Source organism: Sorex fumeus, unplaced genomic scaffold, assembly GCF_029834395.1.
Source record: "Sorex fumeus unplaced genomic scaffold, SorFum_2.1 ptg000065l, whole genome shotgun sequence".
In the NCBI taxonomy this organism is placed as follows: domain Eukaryota; kingdom Metazoa; phylum Chordata; class Mammalia; order Eulipotyphla; family Soricidae; genus Sorex; species Sorex fumeus.
In genome coordinates, this window is record NW_026606122.1 from 3,283,113 (window position 1) to 3,305,198 (window position 22,086).

The window sequence follows — 22,086 nt, forward strand, 5'->3', positions numbered from 1 at the left end:
AACCTAGACAAAAGATTGATAATAACATATGAAAGACTCCTATAAAATATATAAAAATATACCATAAAAAAACAGAAACAGCTCTAATCGGGAAACATCTAGAAAAATTAAGTCAGAAAATTAAAACAATAATCAGAAACTATTTTTACCTATTATATTACAAAGATGAAAAAAGAATTATAAAAGCATCAGCAAGGCTGTGGGGAAATTCAACATTCTTACACATGCATGCTAACACTATTGTCTCAGGTACTTAAAAGACAGATGCAGATATATCAAGGTAAAGTGGTATAAAGACAAAGTTGCTCATTGTACCATTGTTTATAATAGCATAAGTCTATCCATAGAAATGTGTATGAACAGAAGACTTATCAAACAAACTATGGTAAACCTTTATAGGGAATTGAGTTTAGTCTTTAAAAAGAGGAATGTTACTGCACAACAATTAACAGATAAGTGGCATTCTTATTTAAAATATATTCAAATCTCAAAAAACAAAAGGAGGGCAAAAGAGATAATATAGAGGTTAAGGCATTTGTCTTGCACTCAGCATACCAGTTTAATCCTGGGCACCCGAACATGTTTCCCTAACCATTGCCAGAGGTGATCTCTGAGCACAGAGTCAGGAGTAAGCCCTGAGGATTGCTGGGTGTGGCCCCCAAGTTTAAAAAAAGCTAAAAGAAAAAAAGAATTTGAAGAAACCTCTTATTCAGAAATAGTATAAAGTTGACAAATGTCCATAAAATGATGTCTAACATGGCAAGCCATTATGGAAATTATATTAAAATTACCATGAGAGTTCAAGGTTGTAGTTCAGTGGGTATAGTGCATGACTAGTATGTGTCAGGACTTGGGTTCCATTTATAACATATATATGGGTTATAAATATGTTATAACCCAATGTATAACTTATAAATAGGTTACAAGTTGGGTTCCATTTACTTATAAGTTATGTTCCATTTACTTATTTATTAAAAAAACTATAATGAGATAACACTTCTTAGAAGGTGAAGCCTACATTTTCTATAAATCCAGTGATCCCATTCTGCAAGAAAAACAAGTGAATAAATCTCCAGGACTTTAAACTGAAAAACAGAAGTCTTTCTCAAAAGGTGACATTTGAAATGACTCTATGTATATAAAATTCTGAAAAAAAAAAACTATAATAGTAGAGAATAGATCAATGGTTACTATGGATTAGGATTGATCTATTGATCTGTTTATCTATCTACTGAAACCCAAGCACAAAGGTGGTCTAAATTGCAAAGGAATTCTTCAGGTGCAAGAATTAGCTGTATCATGTTAGCAGTACATGACAAGAACCTACGCATGTAAATAACTGTACTACATGCACATCAAAATATTTTAAAAGAGGATATGTTTCCATTTCCTCGTGTCCTCTTTTATTTCATGGAGTAGCGTTTTGTAGTTTTTGTTGTAAAGGTCCTTTAACTCTTTAGTTACACTGATTCCAAGATTTTCTGGGGCACGATTGTGAATGGGATTGTTTTTTTCATGTCACTTTCCTCTGTCTCATTATTTGCGTATAGGAAGACCATGGATTTTTGGGTATTAATTTTATAGCCTGCGACTTTACTGTACAAGTCTATTGTTTCTAGGTAGAGGATTTAGGTTTCTTGAGTTATAGTATCATATCATCTGCGAATAATGAGAGCTTGATTTCTTCCTTTCCTATCTGGATGGTTTTTCTTGCATAATCACTATTGCAAGTACTTCCAGTACTATATTGAACAGAAGTGGTGATAGTGGGCATCCTTGTCTTGTCCCTAATCTTAGAGGAAAGGCCCTTAGTTTTTCCCCATTGAGGATAATGCTTGCCATGCCTCTTTTGCAAACCACAGCACCCAAAAAGAACAAAAGGGAATCCCCTGCCACAGAGGCGGGGTGTGATGGGGGGGATGGGGAGGAAGGAGGGATACTGGGAGCATTAGAGGTAGAGAATGGACACTGGTAGAGGGATGGGTACTTGATCATTGAATAACTGTAACCCAAGCACAAAAATTTGCAAGTCTACAACTGTACCTCATGGTGCTTCACTAACAAAAATTTAAAAAAAATATTTTAAAAGATAAATTCTTTTGGGTAATAATACCTTCTATTTCTTCATCAAGAGGAGGAACATCATCTCTCATGGAGAAATCCATCGCTGTCCCAGGTATGTCCATCAAGTCTTCATCACTAGAGCTGCTCCGGAAGCTACTGAAACTCCCCTGCTGAAAGCCTCGATTATCCATTGCTCCTGTGCAAACAGGAAAACAGGAAGATTATTCTAAGACACAAGTACCTCAACATTTATGCTTTTTTATAACTGTGATAAACACATATAACATGAAAATTACCATTTGAACTGTGTTATACTAGACAATTTAATAGCATCAATTGTACAATGTAATACGATCATCACTACTCATTTTCAGAAGTTTTCATCACCCTAAACAACCTCTGTACCTACTAAACATAAAAACTCCTAATCTTCCACATCCCTACCTCTTATTACCTCTATTCTTCTTCTGTCTCTGATTTTCCATATTTCATTTAATGGCATAATACATCTTGACATTTTTGTTTCTGGGAGATATATATATATATATATATATATATATATATATATTTGTGTTGGGGCAATACCAGGCAGTGCTCAGGGGTTTCTCCTAGCTCTGTGCTCAGGAGTCATTTCTGACTATGCTCACAGGACTATATGGGGTGCTAGGGAATCAAACCAGGGTTGATCAGGTGAAAATCAAGTGATCCACCCACTGTACTATCGCCCTGGCCCCCTACTTCTCATTTTAAAAAAGCCTATCTATGTCATAGTGTGTATTAGCACTTCATTTCTTAATATAAAACACTCTATGGATATACAGCATTTTATTTATGAGCTCATAGACATTTAGATTGTTTCCACCTTTTCAGTATCACCTACACATGGATCTTCTTTCACGCTCTTACTTTGACAACATACACAGGTAATCTATTTAATATATACATATTGCTTTAGATTCAATGTACCTCTACCCCTACCATATACTTGAGAGTTTTGAGAACCATTAAAATGAACTAGACAAATGAGAACATGTGGACAAAACTCCTGGGATATCACAAGTAAGCAACTGAAATGAAAACTGCACACCAAACTAAGAAATGTGCTAGTCATATGGGAATGAGGAAATACTTATTACCTTATCCCTTGGACTCTCCCAAACTCCCTAATACAACATAGATACACAGAAATGTTGTGTGATCTACATAAAAGAGGCATAATATGCTGTTCAATTTTGTTCTCTGCTCAAGAATTCAATATTAAATATGAAACACTTTCTGTATTCCAAGTGTGAATCTTATACATGTAATTCAAAAAAATCTTTGTGGGGCCAGAGAGTTAGTATAGTGGGTAAAACACTTGTCTTGTATGCAGCCTACCCAGGTTTGCTCCCAGAACCATATAAGGTCCTCCAAACCCCACCAGGTATGATCCCTGAATGCAGAGTCACGAGGAAGTCTGAGCATCACTGGCTGTTGCCCCCAAACAAAATCTTAGTATATTAAACTTTGTTGTTGCTTTTTTTTGGTGGAAGGCATAATCAGCAGTGCTTAGGCTATTGCCAGTGTTTGAAAGCCATTCCTTGCAATATCTGGGGGACCATTTGTTGCCTTAAATTAAATCTTGGACTCCCAAATGCAAAGCTTGCACTCTAGGCCTTGAGACATCTCCCTGGAATCAAAATATTACTTTTTAAAGTAAACACCATGGCCAAGTTAACCTTATCTAGTCTCTTCCACTTCTCCCACTTTTTTGAATGAAATTTTGACCAAGAATTATAGAGAGAGCGGCCAGAGAGACAGTACAGTGGGTAACGCACTTATTTTGCATGTGGTCAACCTGGGTTCTATCCATGGCACACTATATTGTCACTTGTATGCACCAGAAGTGACTCCTGAGCACAAAGCCCAGAGTAAGTCCTGAGCACTGCCAGATGTGTCCCCCCAAAAGAATTATAGACAAAAAAGTTGTAATGAATTAGGCAAGCAATATTCCCTTTTAATTATTTTAATTCTTTCAGAAACTCTTTAGGCTGTCAGAATTATGAATGATAAAGGCAGTAGTATAAAGAAAACACTAATCACGGGGCCAAAGAGAGCTTACAAAGGCTAAGGTGCTTTTTTTGCATGTGGTGACCCCAGCTCTATTTCTAGCACCATATGATCCCCTGAGCACTACCAGGATAAACCCCCAAATCAGAGAGGTGGAAGCAGCACTTCAGCCTCATTAGCTCTGACCCCAAATAACACACACGTACATACATACAACCTAGTTAGGACAAAAAAAACTTCCCTGAAAAATGAAAGCACAACAGATGAATTAAAAATTTTAAACATTGACCCCTAGAAAGCCGGTTTTCAACCCCTGAGCTGTGCGGGACGGGCACGGAGGCCCAGCTCTGGGCAACAAAGCTGAACGGCTCCAATTCCAAACAGGTACAGCCCACCTCCAAGGGCCTGGGACCCTTTCTGGGCATGCGCACCTAGATCCAGCCCCTAGAAAGCCGGTTTTCAACCCCTGAGCTGTGCGGGACGGGCACGGAGGCCCAGCTCTGGGCAACAAAGCTGAACGGCTCCAATTCCATACAGGTACAGCCCGCCTCCAAGGGCCTGGGACCCTTTCTGGGCATGCGCAACTAGATCCAGCCCCTAGAAAGCCGGTTTTCAACCCCTGAGCTGCACGGGATGGGCATGGAGGCCCAGCTCTGGGCAACAAAGCTGAACGGCTCCAATTCCAAACTGGAGACGTTCCCAACTCCTCGCCCAGTGCCAGGGACTCTTTCCGGAGCCGCGGCCGCATTAGCAGCCGCGAAATATTTTTCCAGTACATATGCCATAGGAACCATAAGCTACCTTCTTAGATGGAAACTTCTCTATTTTATCTCAGCCGCTAGAAACACAGTAGCCAATAACTCATAAGCCTATCTTAACTCACACTGCATATCAAGCAGAATAGTTACAGTGAACGTGAAGGACTAAACCACACCTCTCACAATGGTAAAGCAACGCAAAAGCCCACCAAACTTTCATATTGAAGAGTCTAGCCCAGATGACACCAACAGTACTGTAGTGTTAGACAAACTCTCTGACAAGGAATTCAGGAGGGAGCTACTTAGGATGCTTAGGGAATTAAAAGAAACAATGGAAAGCAATGCCAACAGAAGACAAGAGGATCTGAAGGCAGAAATGAGGAAAATGCAATCAGAAATATCAGACCTGAAAAATCTCGTAGCCGAATTGAAAAGCTAAGTGGAAGGCCTCAGCAGCAGAGTAACAGCTGCTGAGAACAGAATCAGTGAACTTGAAGATGAAGTTCAGAGACTCTCCAGAAAAGAGCAGAAAATGGAAAAGAGACTCACAGTTCGGGAACAGATGGTAAGAGAAGATCGTGATGAAGCCAAGAGGGGTAATATAAGAATTATTGGAGTCCCAGAGGTACAGGAAGAAAACCTTGATGAAGAAGAAACTGTCAAAGACATCATTGCTACAACGTTTCCAGAGCTGAAGAAAACTTGTGACCACATTCAGGAGGCCCGAAGGGTACCAGCTAGAAGAAATCAGAATAAAAATACCCCAAGACACATTCTGATCAAAATGACCAAAACCTTAGACAGAGACAAAATTCTGAAAGCAGCAAGATCGAAGAAAGAAATCTCTTACAAAGGAGCATCCTTAAAATTCACAGCTGATTTTTCTGATGAAACCCTCATGGCCCGAAAACAGTGGTGGGACATAGTGAAAAAACTCAATGAAATAAATGCCTCTCCAAAAATACTTTACCCAGCGAGACTCTCATTCACAATAGAGGGAACAACACAGAGTTTCACAGACAAACAAGAGCTCAGGAACTTCATAGACTCAAAACCATGGTTACAAGAACAACTAAATGGGCTACTTTAAGGCAAGAAAGGCCCCTCAAATACACCAAATTTTAACAGAACAATGGGACAAAATCCCATAACAATAATCTCTCTCAATGTCAATGGGCTAAACTCACCAATTAAAAGACATAGAGTGGCAGGATGGATTAGAAAATTGAACCCAACATTCTGCTGCCTGCAAGAAACGCATCTCAATAGTCAAAGCAAACACAGACTTAGAGTCAAAGGCTGGAAAACAATCCTACAGGCAAACAGCTCCCATAAAAAAGCTGGGGTAGCCATCCTTATATCAGACCACATCGATTTCAGAGTGAGGAAGGTCATAAGAGACAGTGAAGGCCATTTCTTATTGATCAAAGGATCTATACAACAGGAAGAACTTACAATAATAAATGTATATGCACCTAATGAGAGACCAGCAAAGTACTTAAAACAACTACTCATAGATTTGGAAAAAGACATCAATAGCAACAAAATACTAGTGGGAGACTTCAACACTGCTTTGTCACCTCTTGATAGATCAACCAGACTCAAGCTTAGCAAGGACATACTTCATTTGAGGGAAACAATGGAAGAAAGGGACTTAGTAGATATATATAGGGCACTTCATCCACAAAAAGCTGAATACACATTCTTCTCAAGCGTACATGGAACATTCTCCAAGATAGACCACATGCTGAGACACAAAACATGCCTCCATAAAATTAAGAAGATAGAGATTGTATCAACAATCTTCTCAGACCATAATGCGCTGAAATTAGAAGTAAATCACACACAAAAACAGAAAACTAAATCAAACACCTGGAAATTAAACAGTGCACTATTGAACAACGAGTGGATTAGACAGGAAATCAAAGAGGAAATCAAAAGATTCCTAGAAACGAATGAAAATGAGAACACGAGTTACCAAAACTTATGGGACACAGCAAAGGCTGTGTTAAGAGGAAAGTTTATAGCTCTACAAGCATTCCTCAGGAAGGAGGAGCGAGCACACATAAGTAACCTAACCTCACAGCTTAAGAGCTTGGAGAAGGACCAAAAAAAGGACCACAACCTGAACAGGAGAAAGAAAATAATAAAACTCAGAGCAGAGATTAACGAGATGGAAACCCAAAAAACAATCCGAAAGATTAATGAAACCAAAAGCTGGTTCTTTGAGAAAATTAACAAGATCGATAAGCCTCTAGCAAAACTCACAAAGAAAGGGAGAGAGAAAACCCTAATAAACCGAATCAGAAATGAAAAGGGGGTCATTACAACAGAAACCACGGAAATTCAGAGGATCCTCAGGGAGTACTTTGAGAAGCTTTATGCCACGGAACATCAAAACCTCGAGGAAATGGATAAATTCCTAGACTCCTACAGACTCCCAAGGCTGAACCAAGAAGACCTGGAATACCTGAACAGACCTATCACCATCAAGGAAATTGAAATGGTAATAAAAAGTCTCCCCAAGCACAAAAGTCCTGGCCCGGATGGATTCACTAGTGAGTTCTTCCAAATCTTTAAAGAGGACTTACTCCCGATGCTCTTTAAGCTTTTCCACGAAATTGAAATATCAAAAACATTTCCGAACAGTTTCTACGAAGCAAATATCACACTGATACCAAAAGCAGACAGAGATACCACAAAGAAAGAGAATTACAGGCCGATATCCCTGATGAACACAGATGCAAAGATCCTCAACAAACTACTAGCAAATAGAATCCAACTACTCATCAAAAAGATCATACACCATGACCAAGTAGGATTCATCCCAGGGATGCAAGGATGGTTTAACATTCGGAAATCAATCAACATAATCCACCATATCAACAAAAGAAAAGATAAAAAGCATATGATCATATCAATAGATGCAGAGAAAGCATTTGATAAGATCCAGCACCCCTTTATGATGAAAAGCCTAGCCAAAATGGGTATAGAGGGGACCTTCCTCAACATAATTAAAGCCATCTACCACAAGCCTACAGCAAGCATCATCCTCAATGGGGAAAAACTGAGAGCCTTCCCTCTAAGATCAGGGACGAGACAGGGATGCCCACTCTCTCCACTTCTGTTCAATATATTACTGGAAGTACTTGCAATAGCGATTAGGCTAGAAAAAGATATTAAGGGCATTCAGGTAGGAAAGGAAGAAATCAAGCTCTCACTATTCGCAGATGATATGATACTCTACTTAGAGAACCCAATAACCTCCACCAAAACACTCCTAGAAACAATAGACTCGTATAGTAAAGTTGCAGGTTATAAAATCAATACCCAAAAGTCCATGGCTTTCCTATACGCAAACAGTGAGAGAGAAGAAAGCAACATGAAAAAAACAATCCCGTTCACAATTGTGCCCCAGAAAATCAAGTACCTAGGAATCAGCTTAACTAAGGAAGTAAAGGACCTGTACAAAGAAAACTACAAAACGCTACTTCAGGAAATAAAAGAGGACATGAGGAAATGATGCCGCTCTGTCTAACGTTCATTGATTTAAAGAAGGCCTTTGATTCTGTTGAGACGGAAGCGGTCATGGAAGCCCTAGCCAATCAGGGCGTACAAACTCAATACATCAGGATCCTTCGTGAGCTCTATTGCGGATTCACTACCAAGATCTCACCATTCTACAAAGATGTAATCATCCATATCAAGAGAGGGGTTCGGCAGGGTGATACCATTTCACCAAAACTCTTCAGTGCCACCCTCGAGAACATCATGCGACGACTAGAATGGGAAAACATGGGAGTGAAGATAGATGGTCGGCAACTACACCACCTCCGCTTTGCTGATGACATCGTTCTAATAACACCAAACATCAGCCAAGCAGCACAAATGCTGGCCGACTTTGACCGTGAGTGTGGAAAGGTAGGACTACAGCTGAATCTTACGAAGACAATGTTTATGAGAAACAGCCTTGTTCCTGACGCTCCATTTGCTCTCAACGGAACCACCATCTCCGAATGCAACAGTTATATATACCTAGGTCGAGAAATCAACATGATGAATGACCTGGCACCTGAGTTGCGCAGGAGGAAGAGAGCGGCTTGGAATGCCTTCAAGAGCATTGAAGAAATAACTAAAAGGACAAAGAACCTCCAGCTACGAGCACATCTCTTTGATTCCACTATTCTTCCTGCATTAACATATGCCTCAGAGACCTGGACCCTACGAAAACAGGATGAGAACGCTATTCGGGTCTCTCAAAGAGGAATCGAAAGAACTATGCTTGGAATATCACGATTCACTCAAATGAGAGATAGAATCCAGAGTTCTGATCTTCGTCAACGCTCAAGAATCAGGGACGCTGTCTCATTTGCCAAGACATCAAAAATCAGATGGGCTGGACACGTAATGAGGTTTACAGACAACCGCTGGACTAGAGCCATTACTGATTGGATTCCACGAGACATCAAAAGATCACGTGGACGGCCACCTATAAGATGGTCAGACTTCTTCGTCAAGACCCTAAATGATCGGTTTGAGGCTCTACATGTTCCTAAAACGAACAGATACCATTGGGCTACGCTAGCACGCAACCGGGATGAATGGAAACGTTACTGGCACCCGCTCGAATAAATCGATGAATAACGGGGATTAAGTGATTAAGTGATTAAGTGATGATGAAATGGAAAGATATCCCCTGCTCATGGGTCGGGAGACTTAACATTGTCAAAATGGCAATACTACCGAAAGCATTGTATAAATTCAATGCAATCCCTATAAGGATACCCATGACATTCTTCACAGAAATGGAGCAAACACTCCTGAAATTTATATGGAACAATAAGCCCCCACGAATAGCTAAAGCAATTCTTGGGAAAAAGAAAATGGGAGGAATCAACCTCCCTAAGTTCAAACTGTACTACAAAGCAGTAATAATTAAAACAGCATGGTACTGGAACAAAGGCAGAGTTGCAGACCAATGGAACAGGGTTGAATACACTGACATCTCCCCTCAATCATATGATCATCTAATCTTTGATAAAGGTGCAAGTAATGTGAAGTGGAGTAAGGAAAGCCTCTTTAATAAATTGTGCTGGCATCACTGGACGACTACATGCAAAAAAATAGGCTCAGAACTCTGCCTAACACCATGTACAAAAGTAAGATCAAAATGGATTAAAGACCTCAACATCAGACCAGAAACCATAAGGTACATTGAAGATAAAGTTGGCAAAACCCTCCATGATATTGAAGCTAATGGTATCTTCAAAGATGCCACGCCACTGGCCAAGCAAGTGAAAACAGAGATAGATAAATGGGACTATCTAAAACTAAGAAGCTTCTGCATCTCCAAAGAAACAGTGACCAAAATACAAAGACAGTCTACAGAATGGGAAAGTATATTCGCCGAATACACATCTGACAAGGGGTTGATATCCAGGATATAGAAAATACTGGTTAAACTCCACAAGAAGAAAACATCCAACCCCATCAAAAAATGGGGCAATGAAATGAACAGAAACTTTCTCAAAGAAGAAATCCGAATGGCAAAAAAGCACATGAGAAAATGCTCTACATCATTAATCATCAGAGAGATGCAGACCAAAACCACAATGAGATACCATCTCACACCTCAGAGACTGGCCCACATTCAAAAGAACAAAAGCAACCAATGCTGGCGTGGATGTGGCGAGAAAGGGACACTCCTTCACTGTTGGTGGGAATGTCCACTGGTTCAGCCCTTCTGGACAACAGTATGGACGATTCTCAAAACATTAGAAATTGAGCTCCCATTTGACCCAGCAATACCACTCCTGGGAATATATCCCAGAGAGGCAAAAATGTATAGTCGAAGTGACATCTGCACTTGTTTGTTCATTGCAGCACTCTTTACAATAGCCAGAAACTGGAAGAAACCTGAATGCCCAAGAACAGATGACTGGTTAAAGAAACTTTGGTACATCTACACAATGGAGTACTATGTAGCTGTTAGAAAAGATGAAGTCATGAAATTTACATACAAGTGGTACAATATGGAAAGTATCATGCTAAGCGAAATGAGTCAGAAAGAGAGGGATAGACATAGAAAGATTGCATTCATCTGGGGGATATAAAGTAACAAAGTATGAGATTAATACCCAAGAATAGCTGAGATCAGCACCAGGAGGATTACTCCATAACTTAGAGGCCAGCCGGGTATCCTAGAGGAAAGTGCAGTTCAGATAGAGAAGGGAGCACCAAATAAAGGATGTTTGGAGGATCCTCCCAGGAGGGGAGATGCATGTCGAAAGTAGACTATGGACTGAACATGTTTGCCACTCAATGCCTCTTTTGCAGACCACAACACCCAAACGGAGAGAGAGAACACAGGGGATTGCCCTGCCACAGAGGCAGGGGGGATGGGGGGATGGGCGTGGGAGGGATATTATCCATGGTGGTGAAAAACGGGCACTGGTGGAGGGATGGGTATCTGATCATTGTATAATTGAAACCCAAGCACAAAAAATTGTAAATCTACCACTGTAAAATAAATAAATAAATAAAAATAAATAAATAAATAAATAAAATTTAAACATTGAGTATAAAGGAAGGAAAAAACCAAGCCTACTAGATCCTTAACAATTTCAGGAACTGGGCTATGTACTTACAAGGAACTCTTTCACTTAATTTTTCTATTGTACCTATGCTATGGGGCTGGAGTGATAGCACAGCAGGTAGGACGTTAGCCTTGCACACAGCCAACCCGGGTTCGATTCCTCCGTCCCTCTCAGGGAGCCAGCAAACTACCGAGAGTATCCCTTCCATGCGGCAGAGGCTGGCAAGCTCCCGGTGGTGTATTCGATATTTCAAAAGCAGTAACAAGTCTCAATGGAGATGTTACTGGTGCCCGCTTGAGCAAATCGATGAACAACGGGAGGACAGTGCTACAGTGCTACCTACCTATGCTCTAGAATTTCTACTCAAGCACAAAATTGGAAACTGAAACTTAGGCTAAGTAACTTGCCTAGTTAGTGTTTCGAAGAAGTTAAGCCCAAAATAATATGTTCAGAGTCAACAACTTTATCTGTAATAAAGAGATTAACCTGACAATTGTGCATACCAGTGACAAACCTCATACTATGTACAAATTACATCAGGCTAGTGGAACAGACAGAAAAATTATGCTGGGTAAGCCAGATGAGATGAAGATTGAGTGGAGAAGATGTGGGTGTTAGTGACATTGAAGTGATGGTTAAAACCACTTGATCACTTCACTTAATCACCTGACATCCCGTTACTCATCGATTTGCCTGAGCAGGCACCAGTACCGTCTCCATTCGTCCATGTAGCGTGCTAGTGTAGCCCAATGTCGTCTGTTTGTTCTAGGAACATGAACAGCCACAAACCAATCATTCAGGATCTTGACGAAGAAGTCTGACCATCTCGTAGGTGGGAGGCCATGCGGTCTTTTGACATCCCATGGAATCTAGTCGGTAACAGCTCTAGTCAAGTGGTCGTCTCCAAATCTCATTACGTGTCTAGTCCATCTGATTTTCAATGCCTTGGCAAACGAGACAGCATCCCTGTTTCTTAAAAGCCAACGGAGGTCGGAACTTCGGATTTTTTTCTCATTTGAATGAAGCATGATGCTCCAAGCATAGCTCTTTCGATTCCTCTTTGGGAGACTTGAATAGTGTTCTCATCCTGTTTTCATAGGGCCCAGGTCTCTGAGGCGTATGTTAATGCAGGAAGAACAGTGGAATTGAGAAGATGTGCCTGGAGCTAGAGGTTCTTTGTCCTCTTAGCTATTTCTTCGATGCTCTTGATGGCATTCCAAGCTGCTCTCTTCCTCTTGCGCAACTCAGGTGTCAGGTCATTCGTCATGTTGACTTCTCGACCTAGGTACACATAACTGTTGCATTCAGAGGTGTTCATTCCGTTGAGAGCAAATGGAACATCAGGAATGAGACTGTTTCTCATAAACATTGTCTTCGTGAGATTCAGCTGTAGTCTGACCTTTCCACACCCACGGTTGAAGTTGGCCAGCATTTGTGCTGCTTGGCTAATGTTTGGTGTTATTAGAACGATGTGATCAGCAAAGTGGAGGTGGCGTAGTTGCTGACCGTCTATCTTCACTCCTATTCCTTCCCATTCCAGTCATAATTTTCGCAGGTGGCACTGGAGAGTTTTGATGAAATGGTATCACCCTGCCAAATCCCTCTTTTTTTTTGCTTTTTGAGTCATACCTGGCAATGTACAGGGGCTACTCCTGGCTCTACACTCAGGAGTTACCCCTGGCGGTGCTCAGGGGACCATATGGGATGCTGGGTATTGAATCTGGGTCAGCTGCGTGCAAGGCAAAAGCCCTACCCTCTGTGCTATTGCTCCAGGCCCCAAATCCCTCTCTTGACATGGATGATCACATCTTTGTAGAAAGATGAGATCCTGGTAGTGAATCGGTAATACAGCTCATGGAGGATCCTGATTATTGAGTTTGAATGTCCTGACTGGCTAGGGCTTCGATGACTGTTTTCATCTCAACAGAATCAAAGACCTTCTTTAAATCAATGAATGTTAGAAAGAGCGGCATCTTGAACTCCTGAGAAACCTCAATGAGTTTGGTTATTGTGGATATGGTCGATTGTGCTGAATCCTTTTTGGAACCTGGCTTGCTCACATGGTTGTCCTTCATCTAGTGTTCTACCAATCCTATTCAGCATGACTCAAGTGAACAGCTTATAGATGACAGACAATAGGCAGATCGGGCGATAGTTGCCAAAGTTGTGGATGTCTTCCTTCTTGTACAGTAGTACAGTCCTGCTGGTTTTCCATTGGGATGGAACCTTGCATTCAGACAGGTAACATGTGAAGAGCTGAGCCAGTGTATTGATGAGTACTAACAGCAGGTTCTTCAGGTATTCAGGTCTGACCTTGTCTGGGCCAGGTGCTTTTCGATTCTTTACCAACAAAATGGCGTGTCGGATTTCAGAAGGGAAAACACTGGAAACGACATATCCATCCTGTGGAATTTGGTATGTGGGCAGGTGGACGTCGTTTTCGAAGAGATCCAAGTAGTAGTCATGGATAATCTTCTCCATCGCCCTTCTGGAAGATGTGATAGATCCATAAGGATGTTGGAGGGCAGTCATCTTGGTCTTATAGTTGGTGAAGGACAGGCAGGCACTGCGAATGCTTTTCCCGGCTTCTGCCGCATCTGCCAGCACTGCTGCTCTTCTCTCTTTGAGGTCTTCCTTTATAGCTTCTCTGTACTGCTTTGCGAGCTCAGAGGTTCGCTTGCGGTTGCCTGAGGCATGTGCCAAGCCACATTGGCAAATAAGTTCAAGAGTTTTCGAAGACAGCCATTTTTGTGGCTATCTCTCTCTTGGCATTCCTTGTACAATCATGGAGGTGCTGAACCAGTTGATCATTGAAATCAAGAGAGCATAAATATCCTAGTGGAAATCTGTCATTCACAGATAAGGATGAATATATATGAAAAAGACACATTATCAATATCCTTCTTGAATGGGCACTAATACATGGAACTTTGAAAAGATAGGAATTAATCAACAGATTCCCCCCAAATATTACCATGCTTACACAGTGACATATGGTCAGGTTAGGAATGAAGGCACACTTACCCATGGTAGTACTTATGTGCAAAATCATTGGCTTACAAAACCATTTCCTCATTTATTAAAAATCCTAACTTTGCTACATTAATCAAATGGGTCCTTCCTAGGACACCAAGAACTATGCTTTGCAGATTTAAGCCAGTTCCTTCACTGCTGGCCCATCCTTCATCCTGCCAACACAGCCCTCTCTAACTGGCTTCACATTCTGAGAGTATGCCTGCAACAATGCACTTAAATGAAATTCCCTGCCTGGGTAGAGGCTTCTAGAAAATCTGACCTATAGTATATCCCTAACCAGTCTTTTCCTATTACAAACACAGAAAATCATACTCAGGTATTTCTTCTCCCCTGTCATACTGGAAGACGAGCTTGACTCCCTTTTTCTAAGGAAAAACTTGCCTCTCTGCTCCGGAGTCACTAACAACAGATCCTCTCCCACCCCTCCTATTTTCTCTTTTTCATGGGAACGGGGAAGCGGGCCACACCTGGCAGTGCTCGGGAGTTAATCCTGATTTGAGTGAACCCTGGCAGTACTCAAAGAACCATATACAGTCTGATTCCATATACAAGGCAAACACTTTAGTCTTATTTCTCCAGCTCTCCTGTATTACTGTGATTTACTATATCCTTTCAGGAAACTCATTATCTTGGGTTATCATCTCTACCTCAAGCCACAGTCATGAAATCCTCATTAACTCCATTTGCTAGTTCAAGCTCAACAGGAAGCAAATGGGGAAACTACAGAAATAAATTAGCCTAAACACACAACACAAAGTTCCAATAAGGCATGCTTCCTGCTCTCACCTCCCCAACCCCACAATCAACTTTTCTTTTTTAAATGCAGGTGGCATTAAACGTGAGGGCCAGGTGATCCAGGTGCTGCAAGGGCCAAGGGGTGCTGGGAACCAGCAGGGCTAGGGCGACACCATATAGCTCTGGGGAAGGGCATGCAGTATGGGGATTGCACATGGAACTCTCCACATGCAGAGCATGAACTGCAAATATCTGGAGCTATTTTTCTGGCCCAGAAAACAAGCAACATTGAAAAGTGAGGAAGAATCCTTCCCCACCTCCCAACTGGTTACATGTTTCATTCGTTCAGGAAATGATTTAAAATATATACTTCCACCAAATACATTAATCACATAAATCATAGTAGTATGGGGAGTAAAGAAATGTTATGTTTGGCTTTGGAATATGTTCTGTAGTCATAATTTCTTATGGGTGTTCCTATTGTTCTAAGAAGTCATTAAAAACAAAATAAGGATGTTGCAAGATGAAGAATCAACAAAGGAAAAATTGGAAAACTTTTCAGTTTTCCCACAGGGATCTTACAAACTCCTTCCCCTGAGTGACCGAGAACAATACAGTTAAACTGAGCTTCCCCAACAAAAACATTTCCTGTAGCTACTATCTGGTTTTGCTGTTTAGGTTATAAAATACTTCCTTAAAAAGTACATTAATAAATAGTCAACAAAGAAAAATAAGAAAGCAAGTAAATCAAGCAAAATAGATGCTTCTTGTTTGACAAAGGAAATATATCAATCAGTAAAACTTAAAATAATATTTTCCCATGGATAACACATTCTGAAAAAGTCTTTGGTTTTATTTACATACATATTTAAAAGTTCAAGATCAAATATTCAAACCTTTAGAAAAATGAGACAATAAATTAAAGTTCCTTAAAGTGAGATTTGAAACTATCTCTAGTTAAAATCTCCAACCCCCCTGCTATTTCCAAACTTTGGGGGGCTTTAATATGACATGAAAGTCCAGAGAATGGCACATCTGGAATAGATCAAAACTCTAGAGTCACGAGCTTGAAGTTAGCCAGAATTCACTGTAGGCCAAGAACAGAGAAAGGAGTCTTGATTTATTATAGCAACTAGCAGATTACATATAGGGCTTGTCATATAATGGAAGACTAGAAGAAGGCAATCAGGGAAGAATATATGGTAGATTTTTGTGTCAAAGGCTAATATTTTCAGTGCCTTTTGTCATTTTCTTGCTTAAAATCTAAGTTCGTTCCTCAGTGCCCTTAGAGGTTGAGTTTAAACTTCCTTTTCCAGTTCCATGTATATTCTTATATTTCTTTTAATAAGAACGTGTAGCTTTTGAGGTACAAGAGTTTCATATCCTTTGTTGATTCCTATGTGCTTGATTTCAGATGCAATTGTAAAGGGGATTGTTCCTTTCATTGCTTTCTTTTTTAACTTATTGTTTAACATATAAAATGCAATTTATTTTTCTCTATTCAATCTGTATTCCTTTACTATAAAGGTTTACTGTCTCTAAATGTTTTTGGTGGTGTCTTTAGGGTTTTCTACGTATATTATTATGTCATCCTCAAATACTGACACTTAGTTTCTTCTTTTCAATTTTGGATTATTTTTATTTCTTTTTTCACATAATTGCTCTGACCCGGACTTCCAATAAATGTTAAGTAAATAATAGTGGTGAAAGTGGTTAAGCTTGTAGTACAATGAACTTCCTTCTTGGTACCACATTTGCCATGTCTCATAAATGCTGATAATTTGTGTTGTCATTCTCATTTGCTTCCAGAAACATTTGATATCTTCTTTGATTTACTCTTTCTAACAAACAACACTGTCTCCCGTTGTTCATTGATTTGCTCGAGTGGGCCCAGTAATGTTTCCCTTTTGAGACTTGTTGTTACTGTGTTTGGCATATTGAATACGTCACGGGTAGCTTGCCAGGCTTTGCCGTGTGGGCAAGATACTCTCAGTAGCTTGCTTGGCTCTCCAAGAGGGGCAGAGGAATTAAACCCAGCTCTGCTGGGCTGGCTGAGCACAAGGCAAATGCCCTACCGCTGCGCTAACGCTCCAGATTTACTCTTTAACTCATTGATTTTTCAATAGAATATTGTTCAGTCTCCAAATGTTTGCCTTTTCCCAGATTGTTTATGGTTATTTCTATCTTCATAATAAAGTAACTTGGTATGTTTTCTGTTTTCATGATTCTATGAACACTCATTTTGTGTCACAGTATGTGGTATACCCCGGAGAATACTCCATTTTCTCTGAAAAGAATGCATATTTAGTTTTGGGGTGAGAAGGTAGAGAGCTCTGTGCATACCTAGTAGTTTCAGTTCTTCCATTTCCTCATTTAGGACAGTTTCCTCCTTCCTTGTAAGCATGGAACCCAAACCACAATAATTAAAAACTTTAAAATGTATCTGACAAGGAGACAGGATGGGCGTGGGAGGGAATGGGGGACACTGTTGGAGGGATGTAGACACTGATGGTGAGGTTGATGTTGGAACACTATTTACCTGAAAAACTATTATCAAGAAAATCGTAAGTCACTGTGCTTAAATTAAAAAGCACAGTGATTTACTGTCTTTACTGATTTATTGTCTCCCTATTATTCAGCGGTAGGGCGTTTGTCTTATATGCAGCCAATATGGCCGACCCAAATTCGATTCCTCCGCCCCTCTCGGAGAGCCTGGCAAGCTACCGAGAGTATCTTGTCCGCACGGCAGAGCCTGGCAAGCTACCCGTGATGTATTTGATATGCCAAATACAGTAACAACAAAGTCTCCAATGGAGACGTTACTGGGCCCGCTCGAACAAATCAATGAACAACGAGAGGACAGTGATACAGTGATTATTTTTGTCTGGTTGATCTGTCTAATGATAAGAATGAGGTACTAAAGTCTCTTACTGCTATATTGTTGTCATTTTTCAAGTCTATTTGTAGTTACTTTAAGAGCTCTGCTGACCATTTGGTGCATATATGTTAGAAAGAGTAAGTAATCTTGATGTATTGTTCTCTTACTAATATATCATTTTCTATCCCTATCTCTTATGACCTTTAATTTGAACTCTATTGTGTCTGATACAAGTATGGCCAGTCTTGCTTTTGTTAGTCTACTATTTTGCTGTATGATCATTGCCGAGTATCCTACTTTACAATATTTATATTAAGTCTCAGCTTTACTCTCTCTCATTTTAGGAGTCAATTATCTTTGGTTCGTAGATTCATACCATTCTGAATAAAATATGTTTTGGTGTTCTTGTGTTTGGGTTTATTTTGTTTGGAAGTCTTTGGGTTTCCTAGATTAGGGTATATGTCCACCCTCTTTATAATGTGAAAACTTTAGACCATTATTTTTACCACAAGCAATTCTTCCCTATTATCTCCTTCATTTCAGAAAACCTAGGATACAAATGCTAGTCTTCTAGGTAATGTCCATAAGTCTTTTATGTCTTCCTTTTCTGTATTAACCATTCTCTTCTTTTTTCCATCTTTTATCCAATGATTTCATCTACCTTGTCCTCAAGGTAATTGTTGCTTTTTTGTCTTCCTTTCTTCCTGTAGTTGTATGCTACTATTGTGGCTTATTGTTGTTGTGCTTATTATTGTTCAGCTACTATATACTATATACAGCTACTATATACTATATACTTCAGCTCATTCCCTTCTTCTTAGAGCTTTTTCATACTTTATACTTTCTGCAAGCTTATTTATGGATTCTTACACCAACCTCTTCATTTTACTGAACATTTCACAGGGATGTTGCTTTAAGTCTTTCTTAAGGCAGTTTAGAAAGTTCTGGTATAATATACCAGGTATGGCATTTGCCTCGCTTGCGGCCAACCCGAATTTGATCCCCAGAATCCCTCCAGATACCACCAGGAGCTAACCCTGAGTATAGAACCAGGAATAAGCCTTGAACACCACCAGGTGTGGTCCATCCGCCCCCCCCAAAAAAAATAATGTTCTGCTGTATTTGAAGACCTTACTTTTATTGTCCCTATCCATTGAGGAGGGTATATTGTTCCATTTCTTCATTATTCCTAAGAACTAATAATAATAATTCTTTATTATTGCTAAGGAATAACAGGAAAGCTGTGCGGCAAGGATATTGCCCACTGATACAACTTGGATGGGAATTGTAAGGTGTCCTATTAAGCAAAGTAAGTTATATGAAGACAGTTAATGCTCAATGATCTCACTCCTATGTTGTACATAATGAAACAAAACATGGGAATGGATAGTATCTAATACCAAACCCTTGGTTTTCACTAGAGAACTGAGGTTACCCAGTGGTTATGGGGTTGGGGTGGCAGATACTGGGTTATTAAAAGTAACCAAGGGACAATGGTGGAGGTGTACAATAGTACAGTAACATTGTACACCAAAAAATTAATACTATTTTAAGCCATGTAACTTCAATAAGAATAAAATAAATTTTTGAACTGATGAATAGTGGAGGTCAGAGGGTTGGGTCACAGTGGTGGTACTCCTAATTCTTCAAGCAGTGTTGGGAATTGATCCCAGAGTTCTAACATTTAAACCATGTTTTCTAGTTCTATGATCCATCTCTTAGTCCCAAAAGGTTTAAAACATCTCTGCATGGCATATAGGACCCTATCAAATATACCAGGCAAGAAATTATCTTCTGCTAAAAATTGGTTATACTCCAAGTAGACCATATACTTTTTACACCCCCAAGCATTTGGTCAGGCCAGATATTACATCTGGAATTTTACCCAACACACTCACTTCCATCTTCTTTTCAGCCTAGTGAACTCCCATGCAACTCAACTAGGGTGGCACAAAAAGGCTTTTCCCTCAACACCTCTTTTGTTCATACATCCATTTTATTAACCACATAATCTCTTCAATACCAGTCTTATGAGTACACTGTGTCCTTCCTATTTCTGTTGTCCCTCCAACTCCAATGTTGTTCTAGAGTAAATGTTCAATCAGTGCTTATTACGAAGATTTCAGTTGGGGTGGAGGGGTTAACAACCAAACAACGTATTTATGTGGCTGACAATAAATCTATAGCTTGCACCATGAGGAGAGGGAATTGGGGATACAAAAAGCAGTGGTTACTCTGTAATTAAGCTTAAGGAATTTAAGATCTAGCCGAGAAGAAAAATTTCACATAGTATGAGTATAAAACAGCTAAATGTTAAACTTTGGAATGAAAAAGTAATTAAGATTCATAAAATGAAGGGAAGATTGGGAGCTAGAGAAGGTTTCATTGAGGACACAGTGTGTTCCAGACCAAGGAAACAAAATAGTCAAAGGCTTGAGATGATAAAGGGATTGGCATTTGTATTTAACTGGAGGTCAGGGCAAGAGCCAATGATCAAATAGATGGAGACAGATCATGTAGAAGCTTGGAAGCCAATGTAACCACAATGGAACCATGACAAAAACTTTATTTTAGCAGGTAAGCATAGTAATAATGGTATTGAAAGAATAAAAGAGGAAAAGACTAAAAGGCATTTTAGTACTTCTGTTTCAATGAAGGTGATTTTTGGATAGAGGAGTAAGAGAGGAAAGAGGTCAAAGTATTCATATTCTCAAGAAACATACTGAAGAACAAGTGTTTGGGATGGATAGGATGATGACTGTATGTGTTGTGGCATATTGGCATTTCCTTTATAATGACAGTGACACATTTTGGATAAAAATAGTAATTCCATCTCAACTGGCTCACATTGGGGAAAACATATAAACCAATGCACCCAAATGCAAATAAAACTTCAAATGAAAATATGACATGTCATGTATGTCAAGTACGTCACACATATCAATGTTATTAAAGAAACAACAAGCTTATTTTACCTTCCACAAATATAAATATATATACGTATGCTGGATTTATGTGGCATTTTGCATGATATGTCATACTGAAAATTTGAAAAAGGGAGAATGCAAAATGAGAAGAGTTAGCTGCATGACACAGCTTATCAAAATAGAGTAATGTATCATTAAAATTAAATCATTAAGTTAATTCAAAGTAAAGGTGATCCTAGAATATTCCAAAAATCTTTTGTTTGTTGGAGAAATTCATGAGCAACCATCATTAACAGTATTGTAAATCTTAAATCTTAGAATCTCGATCAATAAAAAATATTTTTAACTTTTTTTAAAAAATCACCCTTTGTCTACCCAGACTCCTATGCTAGTTGAGAACAGGATTACTTAATTATGTGCTTTCAATTGCCTGACAAAAAGAGGGCTGGCTCAGTAAATAATAGAACTCATTCACCAATTGCAGTTTCACTTTATTTTGAGAAACAGATATTAAATGACAGTCTCAGACAGCAATATCTGAAATGCCATAGAACATGCTTATATTAGAGGTTTGGGTCAACCCTGTACTCAAGGCACTTGCCTATCTGTAAGACTGTGAGTAAAAAGTGCCAGAAGTTGTGACTGAAGTTTGCAACTCACAGCAAGCATTGCTACTTGAGGTGTTTGAACACCACAATCAAGTTTGCATCTGTAAGCACTGCAACTGAAGTTTGTGAGCTCCAATGAACCCCAAAATCAAGTGTGCATCCTGTTTATTGCAGCAGCAGAGACAAGAAAGAAAAGGGGGCAAATAAAAGTAGGTTGTAGATGTGAAAGAACTGGTGACATTTTTGCTGCTGCTATTGCAATTCTAAACGGAATTATTTTCTTGTGGCTTTTTGGGGCCATCCTGCTGGTGCTCAGAGATCATTATTTTTATTTTTTTAATTTTATAAATCAGTTCAAAATATTTATATTACAATTAATATTCAAACACCAATCAAACCACCATTACACATTCCCACCACCATATTTCTAATGTT

At 39.6% G+C, this 22,086-nt stretch overlaps 1 protein-coding gene across 1 annotated transcript in view; it reads right to left on the reverse strand.

The window, feature by feature from the left end:
• Positions 1-22,086, reverse strand: part of CLCN5 (chloride voltage-gated channel 5) — a 202,681-nt gene that overhangs the window by 45,136 nt on the left and 135,459 nt on the right. Inside the window, exon 3 of the mRNA XM_056128623.1 lies at positions 2,114-2,260. Within this exon, the coding sequence (XP_055984598.1) occupies positions 2,114-2,260 (147 nt within the window). The remainder of the gene's footprint in view (positions 1-2,113; positions 2,261-22,086) is intronic.